Source organism: Aethalodelphis obliquidens, unplaced genomic scaffold (assembly GCF_003676395.1).
Source record: "Aethalodelphis obliquidens isolate GAN/ISIS:26980383/991018 unplaced genomic scaffold, ASM367639v1 scaffold3, whole genome shotgun sequence".
In the NCBI taxonomy this organism is placed as follows: Eukaryota; Metazoa; Chordata; class Mammalia; order Artiodactyla; family Delphinidae; genus Aethalodelphis; species Aethalodelphis obliquidens.
The window spans coordinates 22,182,132-22,209,982 of NW_020837947.1; the positions used below are offsets into that span (position 1 = coordinate 22,182,132).

The following is a 27,851-nucleotide window of genomic DNA, read 5'->3' on the forward strand; positions in this document are numbered from 1 at the left end:
GTCACCTTTGTTACACTCTTACTACCATAAAGATTTGGTTGGAAAAGGGACATAGCTTAACTCTTTGGGAAAGTGTGACTTTCAGGCAGACACAGGTGCAGGCCAGGTCAATGCTGTATCATGGCTGCCTTTCCAGCATGGAGCGCCCCCCTCCTGTATAAGATTTATGCATGAAAAGAGCAGAATAGAACTATTGATCTCTGTGGGCAACCTGCTCCCAAGGGGAAGATGCTAAGAAATGAATGATGTATGCCAAGTTTTACTTTCCAAATGTAAGGTGAACTCACCAGATGAGATAGTGAGGTTGGCCTCACATGTATGGTACTTGGTAGGGCTGTTAATTAGGGTGACAACCTGAGCTTCCTTACATGTTAATAGTTGCAAGTTTCCAAAAGCAGCAAAAGAAGGCAATCCCCAGTGTGCAAGCATTGTTTAGGCCTCTGCTTGCTTCATGTTTGCTGATGTTACATTAGGCAAGATGAATTACAATCCCAACCCAGGTTCGAGAAATAGATTCTATGTCTTGATGGACCTGCAAAGTCATGTTGCAGAGCTGTGGGTACAAGGATAGAAAAAAATCTGTGGCCAACTTTATATTCTACCACAGTGTGCCCTATGATCACATATATTCATCTCTCCTACATGTTTTCACCTTAATCCCAGGATGTCAGAACTCTCATCTAATTATAGCATTAAAGTTTGAGTCCAGGGTTCTGTGACTTGTCTCATGTGCAAATCTGGATGTGGCTCAGAGGTGACTCTTGGTGATCCAGAATCTAATGAAACAAAAGGAAAAGTTATTTTCCATACAAAGTCAATATACAATGATGATAAGGGGTAGGATGATTCCAGTAGGTGCTTCCACTCCAACAGGAGGCACATCACTGTCACTGGTCCATGACAATTTTGAAATCTTGCAGGGGAAATGTTGCCAGTTCTTCCTATTCTGGAGTCAGAAAATGTCCGTGATTAAGGTATAGTACTATTCCCCGAAAGCTGCTCCCTAATTTACTGTACTCTGCTGCTTAATGGAAGTGGGTCCTTGGCTGAAAATATCTTCCCTTTTGCATTTAAAAGAATGGCTATATTCGCAGCTGATTATCTTCCTCAAACTGCTTCTTGTTAGAAGAAAGTTGGGGCACCAGAAGTCATTTCTACAATTTCACCACTATTTTATTTTAAGTAAAATTAGTAGTTCTTTTACTTGTACAAGTCTCTTAATCACTTTTTGAGTTTTCTATATATTACATTTAATGCAATTAATTTGGAAAAAAAAGGTATACCCACAATTATTTTACAGATATTTATTTATTTATTTACTGCTATTTTTGGATTAAGCTTCTCTGAGACCATGCTTTTAAGATTTTTAGAAAACTTTTGTGTAATTGATTGAGATGATCATTAGTCATGCCTTAAGTATTTGAGTCTTATCAAGGCTGTTATAGTCACATGAATGATTTGTTTTTTACCCTCAAACCATGTTTTACATGAGAAAGTTTTACTGGCTAACACTAGGGATAAAAAAAAAGAAAGAAAGAAATTCCTGTGTAGCAAGTCCTGATCCCTCTATATTTTCCCCAAATTTTCTTTGCAAACTCATCTCTAGGCTTCTTCACTAGGTAATCTCTCTCTTCTTATACCTTATAAAATGTGGCCAGTAGTACCAAACTGTTACCTTTAGTATTCTCTCTGGGATGTTCCTTAGTCAAATCCAACATTTAATTAATACATTTTCTACCTTCCAAGTTATTTCAGGTGACTGTTGTGCTAATTGTCTCACTACATATAATAAAGGTTACCATATTTCCAGCCTGTCACAGTAGTTTCCTCACTGCTTTTCCAGGCTTCACTAATAGTTTCTCATTGCTTTCCCTGACATTAGTAATAGTTTCTTTGTTACTTTTCTACCTTCTGCCTCCTGCCTGGTCCCAAAGATGATGTCATGTTTTTTTAACGTATTTGTTATAGTAGCTCCTGATCCTTGGTACCAATATCTATATCAGTTAAGAATTGTTTTCATAGCAAGCCACTCAATTAATGGTCGAACAGCAAACACTTACTTAGCTTATGGTTTGGGTGATTATTTTTCCTTGTCTGGGCTGGCTCAGTTGACCTCTGCTGGATTCTCATGTGCATGTGTGGTCAGTATGCAGATAAGCTGCCAGAAGTGTTATCTAGAATGACTTCACTCGTGTCAGGTGGTTGGCAGGCTTTGGGTGGAGTGATAAGGGTGACTATGGCACATGTTTCTTGTCGTTTGGGGGACTAGCCCAGGCTTATTATGGTGGTGATTGCAGAGTTCCCAAAGCAGCAAGTAATGGAAAAGCCCAAATGTGCAAAAAGCTTTTCAAGTTTCTGCTTGATTCATGATTGCTAACGTTCCACTGGCCAAAGCAAGTGTCACCGCAAACTTGGATTCCAGCTCTTAGTGGGAAGATCTGAAGTCACATTCCAGTGGCATGGATGTGGAAAGATGAAGAATTTGCAGTAATTTTACAATCTATCACATGACTGGGGGCATAAATCGAGTAAATCTAATATTCAAGAATCTTGGCTGTTTCAAAATGCAATTTGAGAATCATGGATATGTACTTTCTTTCGTAGAGAATCCTAGAATCGATTTATGAGAACTAAAGGTTGAGGTCAGGCTTGTGTGCTGTTACATTGAGCCCCTACTTCCTGGTGTGAAAGGAACATGAGAAGGACTAGAACAGATGGGAAAAGAACTCTCTTGCAGTTAAAAGCTAATAATAATGTATTACACTTATTGAACGGTTTCTATTTGCTACTAAGTGTTTTAAACAAATTATCTTTCTAAATTCTTACCACTCCGTAAAGTATGTACTCTTATAGATCTATTTTGCAGATGAGGCTTAGAGGGTTTAAGCAATTTATCCAAAGTTACAGTTAGTAAGTGGCAAAACCAGGTAGGGACAGACAGTGAATGAGTTACTTGTTGTTAAATGACAAGCTAAAGGATATTATTGAGTATATTAATAGGTTGATTGCTAGGATCCTGAAACACAGGGAATGAAGGGGAAATAAGCTCAGACGTTCTTATTTTCTCTGAGAAGAGCTCAGAGAGTTATCAGGACACACAGCAGCTGGATGGTTCTGCAGAGCTTGGCCCTTATCCCATGCTCCTGGCCAGATCTCATTGTGAATATGAAAGGCCATGAAGAGAGCTAACCAAGTATAATATGTGCTGGGGGAGTACTTGAGAAACATGAAAGACTCCACAGAAATGAATTTAGCTAATGTTTCTTTCCCAATTGACCTCAGTGTAAGGTGAAATGACCACGTGGTATCTGGGATCAGGGGCTCTGGAGTCAGAAAATCTACACTGTTTTCACCATTTGGCTAGATTTGAGATCTCAGGAAAATTTACTATCTTAATCTCAGCTTCTTTACCTGGGGATGACAATAGTATTTACCTCACAGGGTTGTTGCATGTGGATTATTAAAGCACTTGGAGGACTATTCCTCCTGTCTTTAATGAGAGCTTGAACCATCAGTTGTTTTCTATTCATTTTTCCTTGTTGTGGAGACTATAGGATATTAACATATTAATAATCTTTCTTAAACAAGGAAGAACCACTACTTTCTTCAATGTAAAGAAACTTTGAGTTGGCCAGAGTAAGAATGTTTCAGGGAAGGATAAATAACATGCAAATGCCATGTCTATTTTCAGTGTCTCTCTCTTCATCTCTGTTTAATCTATTTGGGAGGCGTGTCTCTTCTGTTAGGGTCTATTACTAAGATGGCAAGATATGGACTTTTGCTCAGCAAGGACTAGTGGGATTGAACCCTGGTGGGCTTTGAGTAAATTTAATCACTAAAAGCTACCTCTGCTCTCCAAGCCTCAAAGATTTAAAAAAATGACCAGGACACCTCTATCAATTTCCTGACTAAATGGCCAAAAATTTGAGGCAACCATACCAGCTTACTTGCTCAAACTTGCTTAAAGCTTTTAACTTCAGATAGCTGGGTGAAGACAAGCTCAGGTTTAGCACTACTACTGCTGCTACTACTACTATACACATACACACAAATTGCTGGCATTTATGGATCGCTGCTACCTTCCAGTACTAATCTAAACCCTGGAAGTCACATATAATCTTTGACAGATATTCTTGATGTCCTAAAATTTCTGAGATTAAAAACATTTAAGACCTTTGTGGTCTAACCCAGAAGGGGGATAAACTTTAATTCTGTGCAGAGCCCAAGACAGTATTGAATAAATTAAAAGTGTAGAAAAGCACTATTCATGACAGCTTACACATGAAAATCAATCCATACGTTAGTTATTATTACTATTTAGTAATCTGCTCTAAATTAGTACTTTAAAATTGAGTTATATGTATTGCTCTAGATCTATGCTTTTCTATGCGTTTGTGCTTATTCACCCATTTTTCTCATTCATACAATAAATATTGAGCGCCTACAGTATCAACTGCTGTGTAAGGTATTGGTAATATGTAAGAACGTTGTGGCCCCTGCCTTCATGGGGCTTACATAAGAGCATGTGTGCTTGTGTTGTATGTATGTATGTACATATGTACATGTGTATACATGCATGTCGTTGATGTGTATACTCCTGAGAACTTGCTTAAAATGAGGCATGACATATTAAATCCTTCAGAGTAGTGTCGTAAACTATCTTGGGTTATTTTATATCTGGCAAACAAGAAGAAATGATCTCTATATAAGTTTTGCACCGTTACAGTATTTACCCTCCTCCACATGAGCTATCCAATGACTGTTGAATGGGATGGAATAGAGGTCAATTTAGGTGCTCACAATAGTGTGCTTCACAGAAGGGCAGCTGAGATAAGGCAATCTGGATAGCTGCCTCACTTCATAAATCACAGTCCTTAACCAATTCACATCTCATTGAAATCTCTGACCTGCCAAAGTTGGGTTTGTCCTTCTGCATGAATAATTTATATTTTCTGGAATGGAACTGGGGATGGCTTAGAATAAAGGGTCAGTAACCAATGATGTTATTTTAGGCAAGTTATTTAACCTTCTGGGGTGTGTTTCCATTTCTCCAAAATGAAAAGACTGGATTCTATGATTTGTAAATAATTTCACAATCTATGTTTTTTTTTATTCTAAGTCTTATAACCATACTTGGAGCTATTTTACTAGCTCTGAGATTTATTGTCAGTAATTTTTATGATGCCAGTAATGACTTGACCTAATGGTTAAATTGAAGCCCTGTTTTCCATCTTTATCAATGAGTTTGTATTTTAAATATTCCTAAACTACATGGTTTCTAGTTATATAATACGTATGCTTTATTTCTTTTTTCAGATACTCCATCCATATAGCCAAGCTCTCTAGGAGAACACAGCCTGTAAATCCAGAAGACCTGAGTTCATGTCTTTTTCTACCACTACTGGTTGTTATTTAAACATTCTGTCTTAACTGTGAGTTTTAGTTTTTTCATCTGTAAAATGGGGGAAATTATTCTTATCTTAATAGAGATACTGTATCTCTATCTTAATAGAGATACTGTAATTAGATGAGAGAATATATGCGATAACATGGAGCACAGTGCTTGATGCATATTTGGCTTCTCAAAAAATAACGACCTTTGCTCTTATTATGGAGACTAGAGTCATTCTATCAAGTTTGAGAGGAAGCCTACCAAATAAGTAAAAACTTGGGTTCTTTAAACAGCAAACATGTATTTGAATCATAGCTTGTAATGGAAATACATTGGCAAAATTATCTAACAACTCTAAACCTGTTTCTTCATTTGCTTGGAATTTGTTGAGCTCTCTGTATCTGTAGACTTGTTTTCAACACATTTAGAAAAACAAATCAGCCATTATTTCTTCAAATATTTTTTTTCTTTCTCCTTCACCTCTTGTTCTCGGACTAAGAATATGTATATATAACAAGACTGCTTGATATGTTGCCAAATATACCTGATTCTCTCTATAAATCATTGTTCTCATGGTGTTTCATTGTGAATAGTAACTATGTTAATTTCCCTGATCTTGTACAGAATCTTATCTGAAGCTAATCCTATTCAGGCCATTTTTCATTTCTGATATTTTTATCTCTAGGACAGGGGTCAGTGAACTATTTATTGTCCATAGATCAGCCCATTCTTTTTGTAAAATAAGGTTTTATTGCAATGTAGTCATGCTCATTCATTTATGTGTTGTCTGTGGTTGCTTTTGTGAGAGTTGAATATTTGCAATAAAGATCATATTGCCCATAAGCCCCAAATATTTACTATCTGTCCCTTTAAGAAAAATTTTGCCAATCTTTCCAGAGCCAACCCTGCTTTAGACGTTTTGGTTTTTTTTTTTTAATGTATTTATTTTACTTTATTTTATTTATTTTTGGCTGTGTTGGGTCTTTGTTGCTGCACATGGGCTTTCTCTAGTTGTGGTGAGCAGGGGCTACTCTTTGTTGCGGTGTACAGGCTTCCCATTGCAGTGGCTTCTCTTGTTGCGGAGCACGGGCTTTTGGTGGGCGCGCTTCAGTAGTTGTGGCTCGCGGGCTCTAGAGCGCGGGCTCAGTGGTTGTGGAGCACGGGTTTAGTTGCTCCGCGGCATGTGGGATCTTCCCGGACCAGGGATCGAACCCGTGTCCCCTGCACTGGCAGGCGGATTCTTAACCACTGGGCCACCCGGGAAGCCCTGCTGTAGAGGTTTAATTTGGGTCTTTTTTTAGTCTTCCATTTCTCTGAGCATAATGTTCATATTTTTCTCTACCTTTGTAAATGTAGATGGAATATATGTATTTATTTCACTTTTTGTCTTAATTGACAAATAACATTACATTATTTTAGTTTCAGGCATACAGCAGAGTGATTTGATATTTTTGTATATTGTGAAATGATCACCACAGCAAGTCTCGTCAACACCCATCACCACACATAGTTACAAATTTTTTTCCGTTGTGATGAAAACTTTTGAGATTTACTGTCGTAGCCACTTTCAGATATACAATACATTATTATTAACTACAGTCACCATTCTGTACATTAAATCCCCATGACTAGTTTATTTTATAACTGGAAATTTGTACATTTTGACCCCATTCACCCATTTCACTTACCCCCCATGTCCCACTTCTGGCAATAACAGTCTGTTTTCTGTATCTATGAATTCAGTTTTTTTAAAAAAATTTAGATTCCAGTTATAGGTGAGATTATATCATATTTGTCGTTCTCAGTGACTTATTTCACTTAGTGTAATGCTCTCAAGGTCCATCCATGTTACAAATTTCAAGATTTCCTTCTTTTTTTATGGCTGAATAATTTTCTATTGCATATATATTCTGCATTTTCTTTATTCATTCATCCACTGATGGACACTTAGGTTGTTTCCATGTTTGACTATTGTAAACACAGATGCAATGAACATAAGGGTACATATATCTTTTCAAGTTAGTGTTTTTGTTTCCTTCAGATAAATACCCAGACGTGAAATTGCCGATCACGTGGTAGTTCTATTTTTAATTTCCTGAAGAACTTCCATACTGTTTTCCATAGAGGCTGCACCAATTTTCCCACCAACAGTGCACAGGCGTTCCTTTTTCTCCACATCCTTGCCAACACTTGTTACTTCTTGTCTTTTTATGATGGCCCTTCTAACAGGTGTGAGGTGACTTCTAATTCTGGTTATGATTTGCATTTCCCTGATGATGAGTGATGTTGAGGATGGAGTATATTTTAATAGCTGTTTAATGTCCTTATTTTCTAGTTACATCATTTCTGTCATTTTTATGTCTCTTTTTAATGATTGATTTTCTCCTCATTATGGGTTATATTTTCCTGGTATTTATATAACTGATAATTTTTAATACTGGATGCTTGACTTGTTGGTTGCTGTATTGTATTGTCATGCTTTCAATAGTGTTAGAATTTGTTCTGGCATGCAGGTAGGTCACCGGAATCAGTTGGATACCCTTGAGGCCTGATCAAAGCATTGCAAAGCTGAGTTTAGATTAACTTGTAGTATATGGCGTATTTAGGCTCACAACTCAAATAATATGTTTCTAAGTATTCTACAGGGTACACATTGCTTTACAAGGTCTTTCCACTCTCCTGTGGAGACACAAATTACTCTCAGCCCGGTTTGTACTTTAAATCTTAGTGGGTGGTTCTTTCTGTAGCCATGGGAAGTTTCTTCTCATGCATAAGCATATCAGTACTCAGTCAAAGCCTGAAGTGGAACCCCCTGCAGATCTCTGAAGTTATCTCTGTTTAGCTCCCACCTCAGTAGTACGCTGCCCTCCAAATTCTAGCCATCTCTGCCTCCTCAGATGCTGCCTCTGGTTCCTAAATTCAGTGAGGACTTTGGGCTCTATTAGGGTTTCCACTTCCTGATCAGTGGCCTGAAAACTACCTCGAGGAAGTAAGTTCTTGTGTTCAAGGCTCCCGTGGTTTGCTTCCCTCTTCTCGGTGATTATAGTCCTGTGCTTCTTGTTTTCCAATGGCTGTCTCATATTTTACAATGATGATTACCTTTTTTGATCCAGTTTTCTAGTTGTTGTTATGCAGAAAGTAGAAGAGAATACCCAGTCCTCATTACTCCATTTCTACCAGAACATAAAACCTTTTACACTGGTTTCATGGTTCTTGACAATGTTCCAAAGAGTTAAGATCATATGAGCTTTGAATAAGTATAATGTCAACTTTGCAATCTTTGTAACGCAGTAGATCTAACTTTACATTTAAAATTAAGAAGTCGGGCTTCCCTGGTGGCGCAGTGGTTGAGAGTCCGCCTGCTGATGCAGAGGACACGGGTTCGTGCCCCGGTCCGGGAAGGTCCCACATGCCACAGAGCGGCTGGGCCTGTGAGCCATGGCCACTGAGCCTGCGCGTCCGGAGCCTGTGCTCCGCAACGGGAGAGGCCACAGCAGTGAGAGGCCCGCGTACCACAAAAAAAAAAAAAAAAAAAAAAAGTCGCTTTTGGGAAAAAAAAAAAGATAGCTCTAGGTAGCTGAGGTGTTTATCTTTCAGATGTGCCGGAAGATGGAATATTTCTTAACTCTCAGATTCACATTAACTTCCCCAAAACTTCCATGCTTCCTGACACTTTTTGAATAGTCCACATATTCCAAAAGATTTTCAGACATGGCTATTTCTCCTAAAAGTGATTCCTAGATAAACCTGAAGGTGTGTTAGTGTAATTCTTCAATTAACAGATTCTCCCAATATGAGACAATCTGCATCAATAGACCTGACTTTGGAGGGCTCTTATCTGAAGTTATTACAAATTGCCATTAGCAAATGAGAAACTTAGGTATTAGGGTTGGCTATGTGCACAGGATTAATATTCTTAGTAATAACTTAGTGCTGACTACAGATATGAGTGTATTAGCATATACCTTTAACATGCCCAAGTTTTCATATTATTTCAAATTACTTCAATACCGAAGGAGTTAGTGAGCGTTATGGCGCTGTAACGGGACCCTGTAGATTTATTGATTGGAGGCTTTACTCATCTTCCTGAGAAACACTAAATTTTAAAATTCATTCATGCTCAGTTTTATGAAATTATTTTCTGTGAACCAAGTATCTGCAGGGAACTAAACATCTGACAGTCAATGGTTTTTGTGAAATTATTTGCTACAGAGTCAAACTCAGAAGCCCAACCTTAATATTACTCATTTGTCAGTGCTTATCCTTGATTTCACCCCAATTTTCATCAGCATAGGTTCTATAAATGATCAATTTGCTGTAATTTTCCAATGTTGGACATAATGAGAAATTGTAAGTGCTTTTGTTGCATGCTTTAGTGTGGAGAAAAGTATGATTCTTTTATATTTGGCAAAGCAGTATACTCCAACAGTTTCTTAATTTCAGTATATACTGAATCATATTTTGCATTGTTGAAATACATAGCATTCCTTTAATTTATGAAATGCTTGTAGTATCAAACTTTGGTGCATATAATCAGTCTTATGTGCATAAACTCCAGATTACTGAATTAAAACCCTGTTCTAAATTGCTGGGCTATCATTAGAACTTCCATTCTTTATTCCCTTTGTGACATGTTACCAGGGAAAATTCATTGCTTTGAATAATAATGAGCTTGAGACAAATTTAGCTTTTGAAAGCTGATTAATGACTTCCCTGCTATGAACACTTAATATATAAACCATATTTTCTCCCTTTTAGAAGCAAATTTTAACATCCATTTTTCTATGAATTCCTACTTATTAAGTATTAGGATATGCTAATTTACCTTTAAAATGTTAATATAGATCTCAGGATGCAAAGTACTGGAGCTGGTAAAATATGAAACCATATGTGAGATGATTATATAAATATGCTACTGACTATAATTATTTGAGTTTTATGAGTCAGATGAACTAAAACCATCACGTAGTCTCTGATAGTTTTAGAAGGAATGATTTATCCAGCTTTATATGTTCAGGGTACATACTTTTCAAGATGTAGTGAAAGGTTTTGTGAATGTCTAGTGACCTTTAGTGACCTTATCATCACAAGATCCTTGTACACTGCAACGAATGGAAACCAGTCCCATCATTTATGTTTTTGAGATACAAAGAATTTAAGGTGAGTTTATGGGCTGTAAGTTCCTAATAACACTTTTTATCTATAAAACGTACGTAAAGGCTTCCCTGGTGACGCAGTGGTTGAGAGTCCGCCTGCTGATGCAGGGGACACGGGTTTGTGCCCCGGTCCGGGAAGATCCCACATGCCACGGAGCGGCTGGGCCCGTGAGCCATGGCTGCTGAGCCTGCGCCTATGGAGCCTGTGCTCCGTAACGGGAGAGGCCACAACATTGAGAGGCCCGCGTACCGCAAACAAAACAAAACAAAACAAAAAAAACGTATGTAAGACTTAACTTATTTTGGGTGAGGTGGCAGGTTTCTAATGATGATGTTATAAGTTAATTTGTTTAAAGCAATTATGTTAACTACAAAGATAATAATTATGGGGTTATTTGCCTCACTGGATAAAATTTACAATAACAATAATCTGAAAAATGTTTTTATGCCAATAGATCTTAAATCTATTGAGATATGTAACAGTTATGAATGGAGATTTGATGGATAAGAAAATAAAAGAATGCCTAAGTCACACCTGGCTGAAAATTGCTTATCAATTGTCAAATGACACAAGGAGATCTTGTGAAAAAGCAAAACCCTGGAGTTGGTAGACAGAGTAATTTGGAATCAAGTGGTATCACAGATATGATATAGAGACCTTCCCCTGATTCCTGCTATGTCACAACTCAAAAGCATCAACAACCTTCTAGAATTTCAAGACTGTTAGTGAAAGTACCTCATGCTCATGTTAGTGAGCATGAGTTCTTCATAAAAGGTTCTAAAAATAGAACCCCTTGAAGAACTTTATCTGCATTCAAACAAGGTTTTAATAATGCTACACACTCCCTTTGAGCCAAATATTCTGTGCACAGCTTCCTATAGTAATTGTAGGCTGAAGATATGTTTTTGTGTGGGTGTGGGTGTATGTGTTTGGGTAGGTATATGTTTTTGTGAGATTAATAGAATACACAGAACAATGGGTGGATCCTTTGCATTTTCCAAAAAAAGTCCTACTTTACCTTCCCACTCTTCATCTTCCTAGTTAAAATTCTATACTTTTTGTCAGGCTAAGTTTAAATTTTATGTGTATGATCCTATTTCTGATCAACTGAGCTAAAAGCAAACTTCTCCCTGAAGTTGTAGAACATTTGTCACCACACGGGGCTGGTACTAGATCCCTGGACATTTTTGTATAAATGAGAAAGAATCACTTAATTTGGGCAGACAGTCCCACAGGCGCACAGCTGGGTGAACTGACTCTGATTCTAAGTGAATTAGAAAAAAGTATTTCTTAATCCTATCACATGTAGCTCCTTGCCAGGATGCATTTTTCCTAGTGAATGGAGATTCACTAGACTTCAGTTCTCTCTTCTGTCACTGTCTAGCTGGATGACCTTGGATATGTTAGTTTACCTCTATAAATTTAGTTTTCTTCCTGGTAAAACAAGCATAATAATATGGAGCTCATAGTGTTGGTAAGAATACGACATGAGATAATGAATGTAAACTGTCTAGCAAGTTATTTGGCATAGAAACCCTAATCAGTAAGTTGTACTGACCTTTACAAATATTATGTTTTGTGCCACCATCCTTAGTCTCAGGACTAGTTTATTTTCTCCTTGAATTAAAGTTTCTGCTATAGAAATTAAATGTATTTGTAGACACAAGTACATTTTTGGGTTTTTTTGACTGAAATGTTTTCTGATGATCAAGTCAGTACCTCTTAAATAAATATTAACAAGACTGCATTTCTTGAAGCATGATGTTATTTTCTTCTGCTGTTGACATTAGCTAGACACAGACTGACATAAAACCTAGAGAGAGAAAATAAATGAGGAAGATAGAAGTCCTATTCATACCCTGACCTTAATTTAAAGTCATGATGGATTTTGAGAAAGACATTTGTTATCATGATCAATCATTTCCATTTAACTAATGAGAACCCTTTCCATTTTTTGAAAGACAATTTGTGAAAAAGTAGCAGATTACTGACCACAAACCACCTAGTTATGTGGAGAAAAAAAAGTGATAAAGATAATTCTCCACACAACACCAAAGAAAAAGGTCTTAGCCTTGACCCAAGGAGATTGCCTTCAAGGCAACGAGGTAATTTATTTTTCCAACCTACGTGCATTCAAATTCTTGTCTTCTCTAGCAATATCACTGCAGGTTATATTCAGTGGACCAAATTCTTATCAGTTTTTAACCTCTCCAGAGCACTTTGTAACTGCATGTATAGGCTTTGAGTGAGCTTTTCCCATTTCATAATTGGGCTCTTCATGCTGAGAAACCTCTGGGGCATCACCAGAGGTTTACAGCCAGGAAAATGTGAATGTAGGAAGGAATTGAGCCAAAGGAAGATTTCTGCTCAATATTCATGTATTTGCATTTGGAGACTACTAGTGACTTCAATATTTTGGCTATGTTTATGTTTTCAAAACATCAAAGGCTCTACGTGAAAAGGAAATGTTCAGACAAAATTGTTGAATATCAATAAACTTGATACTTAACCACTTTAAGTTCTTCATGTGCTTCCTGACTCTTTCAGTTGTTTCAGAGAAGTCAGAAGTTTGAATTACCACTCCATTTTCATCAATTGAGTCTTAATACACCATGTTCAGTGTGTATATTCAATGCATTTTCAAAACTGAAAAATAAAATATGACTTTAGGCTATAAAAATACCCCCCCCTTTATTTTTAGATATGAGAAAATACTAAGAAAGGGGTTTAAACATCAAATATGGAAAATCTCTTTCCAGTGAAATGCAATATTTCAGCTTTCCCAAATTTTTGATTAATCAAAGTTAAAGTAACAGCCTAGCTTAGATCATAAGTTCAGTTGTAGCATTTTAAAGTTTTTTGAAAAAAATTAAAACTGAAAATGGCATTCCATTATGGGTTAAATTGTATAGAATGTTTTAAATTTTTTAGTGTTTTGCAAAGATTTTTCACATGGATTTTTTATATAATTTTTATTATAATTCTGATGAGTAAGGCTGGTATGGCTTAATATTTGCTTTTGTCAAATATTTTAATCAAATTAAGTGTCATACTTATATAAATGAAATTTAAAGATAATTCTTATTTTTTTTGACCTGACGGTCACTGCTCTGGCTACTGCATGTCTACTCAAATAGCATGGATTAAAAGAAATGCTGAGATACAATCATTCTATTGTCATCCTTCTGTTACTTTGATTTGGCTCCTTTTGCATTTACTTGTAACTATTTCTGAAATGTGACCAGCACTCAGTAGGTGGAGCTAATGAGACACAAAATATTGAATTGTCAACTCCTATTGCCCATGAAGATACGTTGTAGTTTAGTAATAAGAATTAAGGGGGTAAAGACATGCTAGTCATCCTGTCTCTTATTTGAGGAGTGCTGATGCCACATCCAATGATTTTCGAGATTTATTCAATTCTTACTTTATATTGAGTTTGAAGATAATATTTATTCTTTCATGTTTACTTCATAATATTTGAAAAACATAAAGCACCTTCTACTGAAAACTAAGTCAAGTTGTTTGCCTCTATGAACTACTTTCCAGTCATATGCTGCAAGAGGGGAAAATGTTGAACCACAGTGTGATGATTCCTTTAAGCACAAAATTCAGAATTCAAATGAAATTCTCGGGAGCTACTAACTCCCAAGAAACTATAATCCTGCCTATTTTTGAAAGACATGAGGTTACCATGAGGTTTGTGTAAACTGTCTCATAGATAAAATAGTCCTTTTTCTGCTAATGGCATCTTAGCTTCATTTGCTTATATGCGTTCCATGCTTTTCCTCTTTCCCATTTTTGATTTTTTTGTCTCAAATTATCCCTTTTCTTGTTGTGAGTTTGTTACCAAATTGAAGTAGTTATAGTACTATCACTGCTTTTTTCCCTTTAACCTTTGTGCTACAATTAAGTTTTTAACAAACTATCCCAACAGAGTTGCATTTTTCCTGTATGTCTATTTATCATCTTACTCAAAGTTTTGTGTGCTTTTCCCTTTTCATTTCAGATAGAAGAGCTTTTTTCATTATTTCCTGTAAGGCAAGTCTAGTGTTGATGAACTCCCTCAGCTTTTGTTTGTCTAGGAAATCCTTTATTTCTCCTTCATATCTTAAGTATAATTTTGCTGTGTGGAGTATTCCTGGCTGAGAGTTTTTATCTTTCAATACTTTCAATACTTTGAGTGTGTCATTCCACTCTCTCCTGGCCTGTAGAGTTTCTGCTGAAAAAAATCTGCTGATAGCCTAATGGAGGTTCCTCTGTAGATTACCATTCTTTTTTCCTTGGCTGCTTTTAAAATTCTTTCTTTGTCACTAACTTTTGACAGCTTTAATATAATATGTCTTGGAGAAGTCCTTTTTGCTTTTAGGTAATTTGATGTTCTCTTAGTTCTATGGACTTGTATATTCATTTCCTTCCCCAGGTTTGGGAAGTTCTCTGATTATATATCTTTACATAAACTCTCTGCTCTTTTCTCCCTCTTTTCTCCTTCTGGGATACCCATTATTCTAACATTGCCCTTCCTAACGGAGTCAGATAACTGTCATAGAATTTCTTCATTTTTTAACATCTTAATTGTGTCTCCTCTTCTACTTGTCTCATTTCTATATTTCTATCTTCGAGCTCGCTAATACTCTCTATCATATGGTCTTCTCTATTTCCAGTGCTTTCTAATGTGTTCTTCATCTCATTTATTGAGTTCTTCAACTCCAGAATTTCTGTTTGGTTTGTTTTTAGAATTTCAATCTCTTTGATAAAGTATTCCTTCTGTTCATTAATTTTATTCCTGAATAAAATTATTTTATTTTATTATATCTTGAATTCTTTATCAGCTAGATCATAATATTCCATGACTTTAAGTTTGGTTTCTGGAGAATTGTCTTTTTCATGTGTCTGTGATATCACATTACCATGGTTCTTCATGGTGCTTAATGATTGGTTTCTCTGATGGGTGCAGAAGGAGTCTTGTGTTCGTTGTTGCACCCACACAGAGAGGAGATTTTGTCATGCAGAGCTAGCAGTGTGGGGGATAGAAAAAGAAGATCAAGTCTCAAATGTCAGACTTTGGATGTTTTCACTTAGATTTAGTAGATAATATTGAATAATATTTCTTCAGTTGCTGTATGTACTTTGGACAATTTCTAGAGACATTAAATGATTATTTATGTTTACTTATAATTTTCACCAATTATGGTTGTTTCACTAGGGAGAATGTATGTGGACTCTTTGCACTGCCATTCTAGACATTGTCCTCCCATCCTGGGCTACTTCTGCTTCTATCTGTAGTAATATATCTAACAGCTCTTTTCGATTCAGAGTACAAGCTCCTTCCTACCATTTTGTTCATTTCTTCCCTTTGGAAGAAATTTAGTTAAAGCTTCTTTACCAGACTAAGAAGCTTACTCTCATTTGCCTTCTCCCTAGAATAAGATGTCATGGGGCACCATACTCTTGCAAGAAGGTTTTATCCTCTGAATGTTTCTTTGCATTAAAGGTGAATTCTGTTTGTGTTGATTTACCTATGTCTAGTCTCATTTCCCCTGATGGTCTCTTTGACCTGGTAGTCCAGTTTTGTTTTATCTACCATATATGTTGTGTCCATTGTATTGTAACTGCCTGAGTGAAATTAGGAAACACATTTGCACAGAAAATTTTTCCATTTCCCAAGACAAACTCATGTGGGAGTGGTTACCCCTAAATATACCTTTATATACCCAATATACCTATGTGGATCTCCCATAGGCCACCTTGATTGAAAGTAATGTGATCTCCAGTATCTGAGCCCAGTTATGTTCTCCATGGATTCATCTGCATAAATAATCTCAGATCTAGTACATACCTTGTCAGATTTATACCTAAGTATTTTATTTTGGTGGGTGCTAGTGTAAATGGTACTGTGTTTTTAATTTCAAATTCCACTTGCTTATTGTCGGTATATAAGAAAGCAATCGACTTTTATAAATTAACCTTATATTCTGCAACCTTGCTGTAATTGCTTATTAGTTACAGGAGCTCTTTTGTTGTTGTTGATTTTTTTGGATTTTCTACATAGACAATCATGTCATTCCCTAACAAGGAGTGTTTTATTTCTTCCTTCCTAATCAATATACCTTTCATTTTCTTTTTTTTTCCCTATTGCAATCCTAGAACTTGCAGTACAATGTTGGATAAAAGTGGTGAAGGAGGACACCCTTTCCTTTTTCCTGACCTTAGTGGGAAAGCTGCTAGTTTTCAATCTTGGTAGAGTTTTCTTCTTGTTTCTTCTGCCTGGGATTTGCTTTCATCAAATTTGAAAAACTGGGGGCCATTTTTTCTTCAAATATTTAAAAACCTCTTCCTTTCTTTCCTGTCCTTCAGGGACCTAGTTACAGACATAGTGCGCTGATACTCTGTTCATTATTTTCAGTCTTTTTCTCTCTGTATTTCATTTCAGATAGCTCCTCTTACTATATTATCAAATTCTCTACCTTTTTTTCTGCAGTGTTTGATCTGCTGCTAATCCTGTAAAGTTTATTTTTCATCACAGACATTGTTTTTATCTCAATATAAATTCAATATATTTATTTTTATATACTCCATGTCTCTCCTTACATGCTAATGTTTTCCTCTTCCGCCTCAAAATAATGAAATAATGTTTTGCTAACATTTTTAATATCCTTATCTACTTATTATATCATCTGTGCCATTATTGGCTTAGTTTAAATTGATTGATTTTGTCCTTATTTTTGGTTGTGGTTTCCAACTTATTTGCATGAATTTGAAACAGCAAGCAATGTTTATATATAGTTCTGAAAAGCATTTGTTCAGTTTAAGGCAATGAAATGTATAATGTATATTTTATAAACATTGAATGCCTTAGTACTAAAAATATATCCTTCAATTATATAGAAATCACATTTTCCCAGGCACTTTTATTCTCTGGGAACAGTGAGATACAATAGACTTTGAAGTCAAATATAATAAGCTTTAAAATGCAATTTTTCTGATGTCTTTATAAAATTAAGAAAGTTATCTTGTCTCTATGAGTTTTGATTGTCTCATATGTAAAATTAAGATTCAAATACCTACTTCATAGAATATTTATAAATGTTAAATTAGACATGATGCTAAGGAATCTAATGTAGTGTATGACACATTGATTTAAAAAAAAAGTTTGTTCCTTCAACAGATATTTATCTCTGATGTATATTGCTCCTATACAAATGTGACAACACTCATGTACCTATATGTAACTTGGTGATGTGTCTAAATAACACATACATAGTGCCAATAACTTTATGACATATTTTAATAAAATATCAGGAAGGCCATCACTATTAACACATTTATTATACTCTCCACTCCTATGAGCCCAAGCCTTTCAGTAAATGCATATGGATTCACTTGAACTGGAAAAAAATCAATAATACAGATGCCCTATTTCTACAACGCTAGGCAATTGGGTATTTATTAATCCAGTTTTAGATGAGACATTTTTCTTATCTAAGTCCTTAGCATCATCCAGACACAATCAGAAGAGAATACAGCTATGCATACAGCAATTTAGATTAAAATATGTTTTCATATAAAATAGGTTAAAAGGTATAGTTGCAGTTTGAAAGGCTGAGAGATTTCAGAATTTAGAAGATTGCTTTGTAGTTAATTTAGCTTGCATAATGAGATAGGATGCTAAAAGTGAAAACTTAAATAACTTTGAAGATAAAATTCCTAGAGACATTTTCAACTTATATGTAATATTAATTGCCTTGATATCTATGATATATAAATTTCATTAACACATATTCAAATGTATTATATAAGCATTCTATTTAGCCAACCTCAATAACAGACTATTTTAAGTAATGAAATCCAAGAAGAGTATAATTAGCACTTGTAATTGTGTTAGAAAAACATAAAATTGATTACAATGCAAATGTTTACTTTGTCTAATTAAACTATGATAATTAAATGCTGTTCTTGGTCAGCAGCATCTGAAAAAATTACTTAAATTTTACAAATGGCCTGGCACTTTTCATCAGCTTATGACTAGATCATTGTAGGCAGTCCTTGACCAATTTTCTTGTTATCATACAATTTTATCCTTTAACCAAGAATTAGCCAGATGTTTTTTCCTAATGTAAAAAGTGTTATTTGGCTAACTTCAGAACTGTGCCACTCCTGAGAGGTTTATATTAGACTCAAATGGTGTTAATTTGGAGAGTTATTTCGTTCTTAGGGACATTCTATTTAAAACAATGTATCAGATATATATTGAGAATATACTTAGGGGTGGCATTGCTCAGTCATAGACATGCATATGTTCAGCCTTAATAGGTATTGTCAAGCAAGTTTCCAAAAGAAAAAAACTTGGAATTCACTTTGAAAAATTGTTAATTTCTGCTCAAGTTTAACATAATCATTGTGACCTAGCAAATCCACGTCTGGAATTCCAATGTGCACCAGAAGACAGGCACATGGATATTTACAGAAACATTACTCAAATTAGCTAAAGCTATAAAGAATCCAAATGTCAATCAACATTAGAAGGGATACCCGAACAGTGGTATATTTATACTGGAATAGTATACAGCAATGAAAAATACTACACACAAAAATGTGGGTGGATCTCACAGCTATAATGTTGAGTAAAAGAAGCTGGACACAAGATTAAACATTTTATAATTTCATTTATATGATTCTCAAAAGCAGGCAAACTAACTTTAGATGATAAAAGGCAGAATGAATAGTGGTGACATTAGGGGATAGTGGTTAGACTGTAGATTCTGAATGGTGGTTACACTGAACTTACTTTTAAGAATTGTATACCTTATGCATGCTATATTTCAATAAACTGTAAGTTAAAAAATAATATGCCAGCAGTAGGAAAGTTTCTATATTTGGGGTGAGAAAAGTGGATCAAGGAAGAAAAGTAGGGAGGGAATTCCATTCATTTACTTCCTCTTTTGTCACTCCTTTTCTTTCCTAAATTCAGTGCGAGAGCCTCAGGGACTCACCAGCTCAGCCCCCAAATCTTCAGAGGTTCACAGACTTCTGTCTGGGGTGTCTCCTACTCGGAGGTGAGTAAGAATAGATCTATATAGGGAGGCAGTGTGCGAGAGAGGACTCAGCCCCTCCAATCCCACAAAATACAGCAGGAACTGCAGAAACAAGAGCAAAGCTGTGGGACGTTGCGGAGCACAGGCTCCGGACGCACAGGCTCAGCGGCCATGGCTCACGGGGGTGCCCAGCCGCTCCGCGGCACGTCAGATCTTCCCGGACCGGGGCACGAACCCGTATCCCCTGCATCGGCAGACAGACTCTCAACCACTGCGCCATCAGGGAAGCCCTGGCAGGTATTTTAATTAATTCCAGAGGGATAAATCTTTGTTCACAAAAAGGCTGTTCTCCGCTATCTATAAGCGAGAACAAACCATTGAGGACTGGAACAAAGACTCAACTTCTTCCTTTTTTTTTTTTTTTTTTTAAATTCGGAGCCAGCAGGAGCCAATGTGCGTGCCCCTTCTAAAAGTGAAAGGCTGGAGCCTGTGGCCAGTCTTCTCACCCGGCCCGGTCCTCCTCGGGACAAGGCGGTGTGACGCGATCCCCGCGGGAGGTAAACTTGGCAAGAGGGAAATCCATTAAGCCCAAGAGTGCGTTGCACTTTTCAAGGCACCTGGGTGCATGAAAACTCCAGCGGACTCTCCTGGGAAAGAGACCATGCCCCCCGAGTCTCTTTCCAACCTCTCCCGGACCGCGGGCGTGAATCAGAGAGGTTTCGTTCCAGAGGTCTTGGAAAGGGATTTCCTACCCGCCCCGGACGGGACCACTGCGGAGTTCGTGATTCGCTGTGTGATCCCGTCCCTCTACCTGCTCATCATCACAGTGGGCTTGCTGGGCAACATCATGCTGGTGAAGATCTTCATCACCAACAGCGCCATGAGTCCCCAGCATCTTCATCTCTAACCTGGCCGTTGGGGACGTGCTGCTGCTGATCGCCTGCGTCCCTGTGGATGCTTCCTGCTACTTCTTCTTCTTTTTAATTTTTTTAACATCGTTATTGGAGTATAATTGCTTTACAATGGTGTGTTAGTTTCTGCTTTATAATAAAGTGAATCAGTTATACATATACATTATGTCCCCATATCCCTTCCCTCTTGCGTCTCCCTCCCTCCCACCTTCCCTATCCCACCCCTCTAGGTGGTCACAAACCACCGAGCTGATCTCCCTGTGCTATGCGGCTGGTTCCCACTAGCTATCTACCTTACGTTTGGTAGTGTATATATGTCCATGCCACTCTCTCACTTTGTCACAGCTTACCCTTCCCCCTCCCCATATCCTCAAGTCCATTCTCTAGTAGGTCTATCTTTATTCCCGTCTTACCCCTAGGTTCTTCATGACCTTTTGTTTTTTTTTTCTTAGATTCCATATATATGTGTTAGCATACGGTAACAAATCCCGCTACTTCTTTGACGAGTGGATGTTCAGAAAGGTGGGCTGCAAACTCATCCGGGTGATCCAGCTCACCTCCGTGGGGGTGTCCGTGTTCACTCTCACTGCCCTCAGCACCCACAGGTAAGGGCATAGGTAACTGTGGGTGGCCTAGAAAAGCAGTGAAGAGGGGCAGGGAGTGTACCTGGGGAGAGGAGGGAGAAAGGAAGGGCTGAGAGGAGGAGAGGAGAAGGAGAGAGACTGTATCTGGGAATTAGAATAAAAGGAGTTAAAATTGACTGATGTGACGCTTGAAAAAAATATAAGAAAATCATTATTTTAAAAATAATTAAAATTGCATTAGAGGCTCCCCTTGGAAAGGTATTGAGGCTGGGGGCTGCTCCTCTCCCGTGGGCAATGAGACACATCTTTAGAGAACCTCAGAAGGAGACTTTATCCGCCTGTTATGTAGCTTGAAATATTATGAAGTTTTAGAATATCAGACTAATTCAAATGTAAATAAGGAGAAGGTACAGGGTCATGGCATGGTTAATATCTGCTAGGTGCCAGGCATTGTAATAGGTGTTCTATGCAGTTTTTCTAATCACAAAACTTTGAGGGTGGTGTTTTTATCCCCACCTTACAGATGAAGAAAAAGATCTTAAGTGATTTTCCGAAGGATATCAGAGATGAGATAATAGTGCAGACTTGTCTGACTAAAATCGCTTTCTGCTGTATCTTGTTAACCTCCTAGGTATACTGTAACCTGAAATACTTTTAAAGACAGATATAAGTAATTTGAGGTTTATATACAATTTTGCTCGGTTTGTATTTTTATTACCTTGCTTAATAGTCATGTGTAATTGAATGAGGTACAGAGGCTTGGATTGTTTAAGCCATTGCATCCTGGAGTGTGGTTCATTTACCACTATGATGGTGTTAGGTGGGAGGAGAGAAGACTGCATGAGGTCTTGACATTAAAGAAATTTGAACTGTAAAGACAGAATGTTATTCCATTTTCAGTTCTTTTCGTCCTTATGACTGAATTAGGGAGAAAATCCCAGTCTGGATTAGCCTCTAAGATTTCTTAATGTCCTTAAGAAAAAAAAGTAGGAGACCCAGCCTCAGAAGCTCTAGAAGAGTATCCAGGTAAATTTTAATAATACTATTTTGTGAACATTTTATATTTTATGGTTATTGTATATTATATCAATTTCAGTAGTAATAGATTTTTTGGAAATAAAAGTATTTAAATAAAAATATTCAATATACAATGATACTTGTAGTACGTGTAGATTTAGAAAATACTTGTGAAGGAGGTAAGCAAATTACTGCAATTTGGGAAATGACAATTTAAAATATTTGCTTTTCTCTTCATGTCTTCTGTGCTAATAAGCAGTAGAATGACTTGTAGACAGAGAGACACCAAGGATCTTAGTTATTCCTCACACTACGTAACAGCCTGGGAATAATGGGGTGTTGGCACCTCTCTTTTTAGTAAGATCTCTCTCTCTCTTTTCCTTTCTCTCTTTAATTTTTCTTTCTTAAGAGAGTAATTTGAAATGTATTATCTGCCCAGGTACAGAGCCACTGTAAAACCCATGGGTATCCAGACATCAGGGGCAGTGCTGTGGACCTGTGTGAAGGCAGTGGGTATCTGGGTGGTCTCGGTGCTGTTGGCTGTTCCAGAAGCCGTGTTTTCCCAAGTGGCGCACATCGGTGGCTTGGATAATGGCAGTTTCACGGCGTGTATACCCTATCCTCAGATTGATGAATTACATCCAAAGATTCATTCAGTGCTCCTCTTCTCGGTCTACTTCCTTATACCACTTGTTATTATTAGTATTTATTATTATCATATTGCAAGGACTTAATTAAAAGTATACATAATCTTCTGGGAGAATACAATGAACATTACCAAAAAACAGGTAAGCTTGGTAGGTGTGTGTGTTGGGGGCAAGCTGGGCAGAAGCATTAGGTGCTATTTTGAGTTCTATTTCATGGGCTTTCACTATCAGGAATGATTAGAACAGTCAGAAGGGCACTGGAACATGCACTAGCCTGAACTGGAAGGGATGTTGGGGGTTCTCTAATATGTGGCCATGTGTTAGCTCTAAAAGCCCACTGAGGTCCAGCTTATCTGACATCTGGGCCTAGGCTCATTTGAAATTAATGTCTCTGGTGGCTTTTCTTTATGTGCAAATGTTTATGCAAAGAAACACATAACAAACCAGAAAAGAATTTCACATTATAAGTATATATTTATTCAATTATTTTTTCTTCTCCCATTAGCTCACTAAAGATGACAGAAAGTCTGGGGGAAGGACGCATCAGGAAAGGACTGTAGGACACTGCTGGGGTCCGGGGATGAGGTTTGGCTAAGATGCCAAAATGAGAGACTGGGAACAGAGGGCAGCAGAGCAATAGTGAGAGTGATCAGAAGGTGGGCTGGTGCTGAAATAGGACTTGATCTAATTCAACTTTATAGCTTTTCCGATAAATAAATATTACATACTAATTTTAAAACTATGACCTGCACCTTATGTACTTTTTCTTCTCTAAAGAATACATAGTACTAATGTAAGGTAAAACCAGTTGCGTTAAGATGGAAATACTGCAGTTATGAGACAGTTTCAAGTTGTACATTTGTGCATTCCTAGTGAGGAACTTCTTCCAAAGGGCTCTGTAGGTACGGGGAGTTGAATCACAGATGATTAAAATTTGATGGGCTGTAGCTGGAGGCACAGGCTGGGGCTTTGGGCACTAAATCTGGTTAAGGTTTTCCTGTGCAGATGGTGACCTCTATTTATTGATGTCCATAAACATCAGTGATCCACATCTGCTTTAAGGCTTAAAAAATACCAGTCATTAAAGTAATTATTAGAAAAAGTAATATATTTATTACCTCAATACCTGGCATCATTGAAGCAAAAATGTCTGGGTCACAGGCTCACTGTACTTTTCCCTTTATATACAATCCTTTTATTCAGAGCCCTGTGATCCAATTTGTGTCTCAGTTTGGGTATCTGAGTTTTTGCTTTGGTTTCTAAAGTTGAGTTCCTCTGACCTTCCCCACCTCCACTTTTTTGTTTTTCAGTGGTCTTAGTTCTGACTTTTGTGTGTGTGTGTGTATGTGAATTTCCCTATTGGGACTTATAAACTCTGGCTGGGTAACTGGGCTTGACATCTGCCAAGAAGTAATCTCAAAGCTAACAGCCTGCCTATACATTTGAATCTCCAAGTATAGACTGCTGCGAAATTCTTGCACCTATGCTCCACCTGCTAGGGAGGACTGTGCTTAGTAATGTAAATTTCACATCCACCTCATTTATAAGGCCAAGTTGCCTAATTTATGCCGCTGGTATACATCTGGAGTACCACATTCTGCTTCTTGAACTAGATTCCTTTTCACTTGCACCTTTGTTTACTGTCACCATTCACTACTACTTACTCCCCAGTGTCAGATCTGTTTCAGTCCTAAACCTTTCCAGACTTCTCTGGTATATTCTAGTTAACTACCAATAGTTTTAGCTCAGAAAATATGTTGTCTACTATAAATATCTTAATAAATTATGTTTTCACTTTCATGTTGCCTTATTTAAATATTCAAACAAATTAGACAAATGTGAGCTAAGCTTTGGACTCTAGATGTTAGAAAATGATTTTTAGATTTAAAACGATTAATGTCCCATATTTGAATTTTGTCTATTTATCACAGTCCTGAAGACCTTCTTATAAAACAGTAAACATAGGAGGTGAATTTTATGAAAAGATAGAAAATGTTTTTATTTTTATTTTAAGGTTAGGCAGCCGAACGTAGTAATGTTTATAGAAATGACAATTATGTCAGGTTATTTTGATTTATGAGAGTCAGGGGTTTAAATTAAATCTCAAGGTTTTGTTTTTTTTTTTTTTGTGGATAAGAGTTTTAAAAAAGTCATGCCCTTTTTCAATAGATCAGTATTTCTTATTTAAAATAGTCTGATTTAAAAATTTTCTAAACTTGAATATATTCTGTGGTTTATTAATTCAATGGATTTAATACAAACAAATGATTTATATTTATAGTGATCACAATAAGACGTTAAGCAAAGGAAAAAGAGTTAAAAATAAGAAAATTTTCAAGATCACAGTTTTAACATGAAGACATACCCATTTATAAACTATCAAATATTTTAAAGTGAAATTAGTATAGTGACCAAAATAGGCTTCATCAAATTGTTAAAATCATTACTTTGACTAGGAAAATCCTTTTTGTGCTTTTGGATGCATTTGCATGTTAAGTTTTACATCTTTTGTACCATGATGTGTTTTAGAATGTGGCTGCCTCCATTTTCATTTTAATCAGTGGGACTATTTCCTTATATTTGCAGATGGAAACACAGAAAGGCCTGGCCAAAATTGTGCTGGTCTTCGTGTGTTGCTTTGTCTTCTGCTGGTTTCCAAATCACATCCTTTACATGTATAGGTCTTTCAACTATAATGAGATTGACCCATCTCTAGGCCACATGATTGTCACCTTAGTGGCCCGGGTTCTGAGCTTTTGCAGTTCTTGTGTCAATCCATTTACTCTTTATCTGCTCAGTGAAAGCTTCAGGAGGCACTTCAATAGCCAGCTGTGTTGTGGAAGGAAGTCCTATCGAGAGAGATCAAGCACCTACCTACTCAGCTCCTCCGCAGTGCGTGTGACACCCCTGAAAAAAAATGCTAAGAACATGGTGACCAAATCTGTATTACTTAGTGGGCACAATGTGAAGTAGGAAATGGCACATGTGATTTTGTGCCATCACATTAGTGATTTTGGCCATTCAACTCACTACCTGAAAAGAACTTACTCTCGTATCTCTACTGAGTAAAGCAAAACTAAACAACGTTTTCTTTCTTACTATATCTCAGCTAATTCATTAAACAGTTTCATGATTGACTCAGAAAAGGCAAGTCAACAGAGTTGCCATTTTTCACTGAACAAGACTTTAAATGACATTAAAAATATATGTATTACTCACATTAAAAGTGATTCAAAAAGCAATATATGTGTATTGCTATATGCATATAAGTCAACATTGCTTCAATATTGAAGTTGTTCCTAGAGCCAACCTAGCACATTTATCTTAAATTTGTTTTATTCGGGAGCATGAAATAAATTTCTTCATTGACTCAGTGATTCAATGAGTATAATATTCAAACTCCAAATATCTGAAATACAAGTCATATTTTCCTGGTGAATTTTATTCATAACTAGTGCCTGTATATATCTCCTTTGTTTGAATAAACTAATAGAAAATTCAAAAGGTGGAGCAAATCGTTTTATGATTAATCATAATTTATAGAAATAGTTTATATCTGTAACTTCTCAGTATGTGATTAAAATGTATGATGACATTTGTATTATGCATAGTGAAATAGATATCATCTGAATATGATCTGAATGTAAAATAGGTATCATATGTCCTAAACTGTAAAACTATGACTCAGAAATTGTCATGACCATCTTTGTATACATTGCTAAATCTCTGGATATTTGGGTCATTCTGTGTAGCTGTGATGAGATATACGTAATTCTGCTGAGTCCAACCATTTAATGAGTTCAACCATCCTTTTTTTGCAATAGCACCTGACATGTGTATATAAAATCTACTTGGGAAGTTTACTCTGCATAGTATCACAGTCATCTCTGAATAATTTTGGATTAAAATTTTTAAACAAGGAACATTTAAAATATTTACGATGGTCTTTCAAAAAATATACAAGGTAATATGTCGTACTTATACAGTGTAACATTAGTAGCATTTGTCAAACATTAGTAGTAGTCCTAGTTCATCCACTATTACTCACCTAACAATTACCTGGAAGGAAAGACTTAAACAAAACATGAATCCCTAATGTTTTCATGTCACCTGTAATTTGATGAATAAGTTATAGTTTATTAATATATTGTCAATATTTAATATTACATTAATGAGTCCTTATCTGCAATATTGCAAGATTTGGAATCCAAATAATTAACAAAACATTTTCCATTTTAATAAACATCAATTGTTATTAAAATTAAACAAAAAATAAAGAAACCTAAAGAGGATTCCACAGCCATGTGGGAGAGGTAGGATTTAAAAACCAGACACCATACCATGGTGCATGCACCCACTATTCCATCATCTCTCAATTTCTTTCTTTCTCTATTGACTTTCTTCTAACTCTGATAGTTGTTCTTAACCTTTAGGAAAGTTGGAAAGCCACTCATCAGAGAGGTGTAAAATATCGCACACAAATTTTATATTGACTCTGGGTATTTTATAAATCTTTCAAGTCTCATCCATTAAAATCTAAAGAACCATGGGTTTCTGGGTGAGAATCCTTGGTCAATGCAGAACCATTCTCCTTGTTAATAATGTGATGGTAGAAATAGGTATATATGAAAAACTACAAGATACATGCATATCAGATTACATAACAATATTATTCTTTCAAGCTCTAAATTACCAGGACCTTATAGTTAAGATGTGCCTATGTCCCTTTAGTTTCAGATATATGGAATACATATTATACAGTATATATTCACTATATATATAAATATATACTATATTAGACTGTATATATGAATACATACACAATACATTGCATATGTATTTAGTTTCACATATGCTATATATATGAGAAACTAAAAGGACATACATACATCTTAACTATAAGGATACAATAATTTAAAGTTTAAGAGAATAACATTGACATATACTCTGATATCTGATTTGTTTTTTAAGAATGAAAAAATATTTATTTATAAAATATCTTAGAAAATTTTTATTTTATTAAAAAACATTAAAAATTTTTGTTTATAATGTTTTTCTGTAATGATACTAATGGAGTAATAATGGCACCACAAATTTCAATTTTCCTT

At 36.3% G+C, this 27,851-nt stretch overlaps 1 protein-coding gene across 1 annotated transcript; it reads left to right on the plus strand.

Annotated features, from left to right (window-relative positions):
- The first annotated feature begins 20,245 nt into the window (after positions 1-20,245).
- On the plus strand, positions 20,246-25,812 carry NMBR (neuromedin B receptor). Its single transcript, XM_027080476.1, is given in 6 exon segments — positions 20,246-20,466; positions 20,468-20,542; positions 20,981-21,100; positions 22,536-22,825; positions 22,828-22,879; positions 25,326-25,812. Coding segments are annotated over 6 exon segments (1,245 nt in total).
- The last annotated feature ends 2,039 nt before the right edge of the window (positions 25,813-27,851 follow it).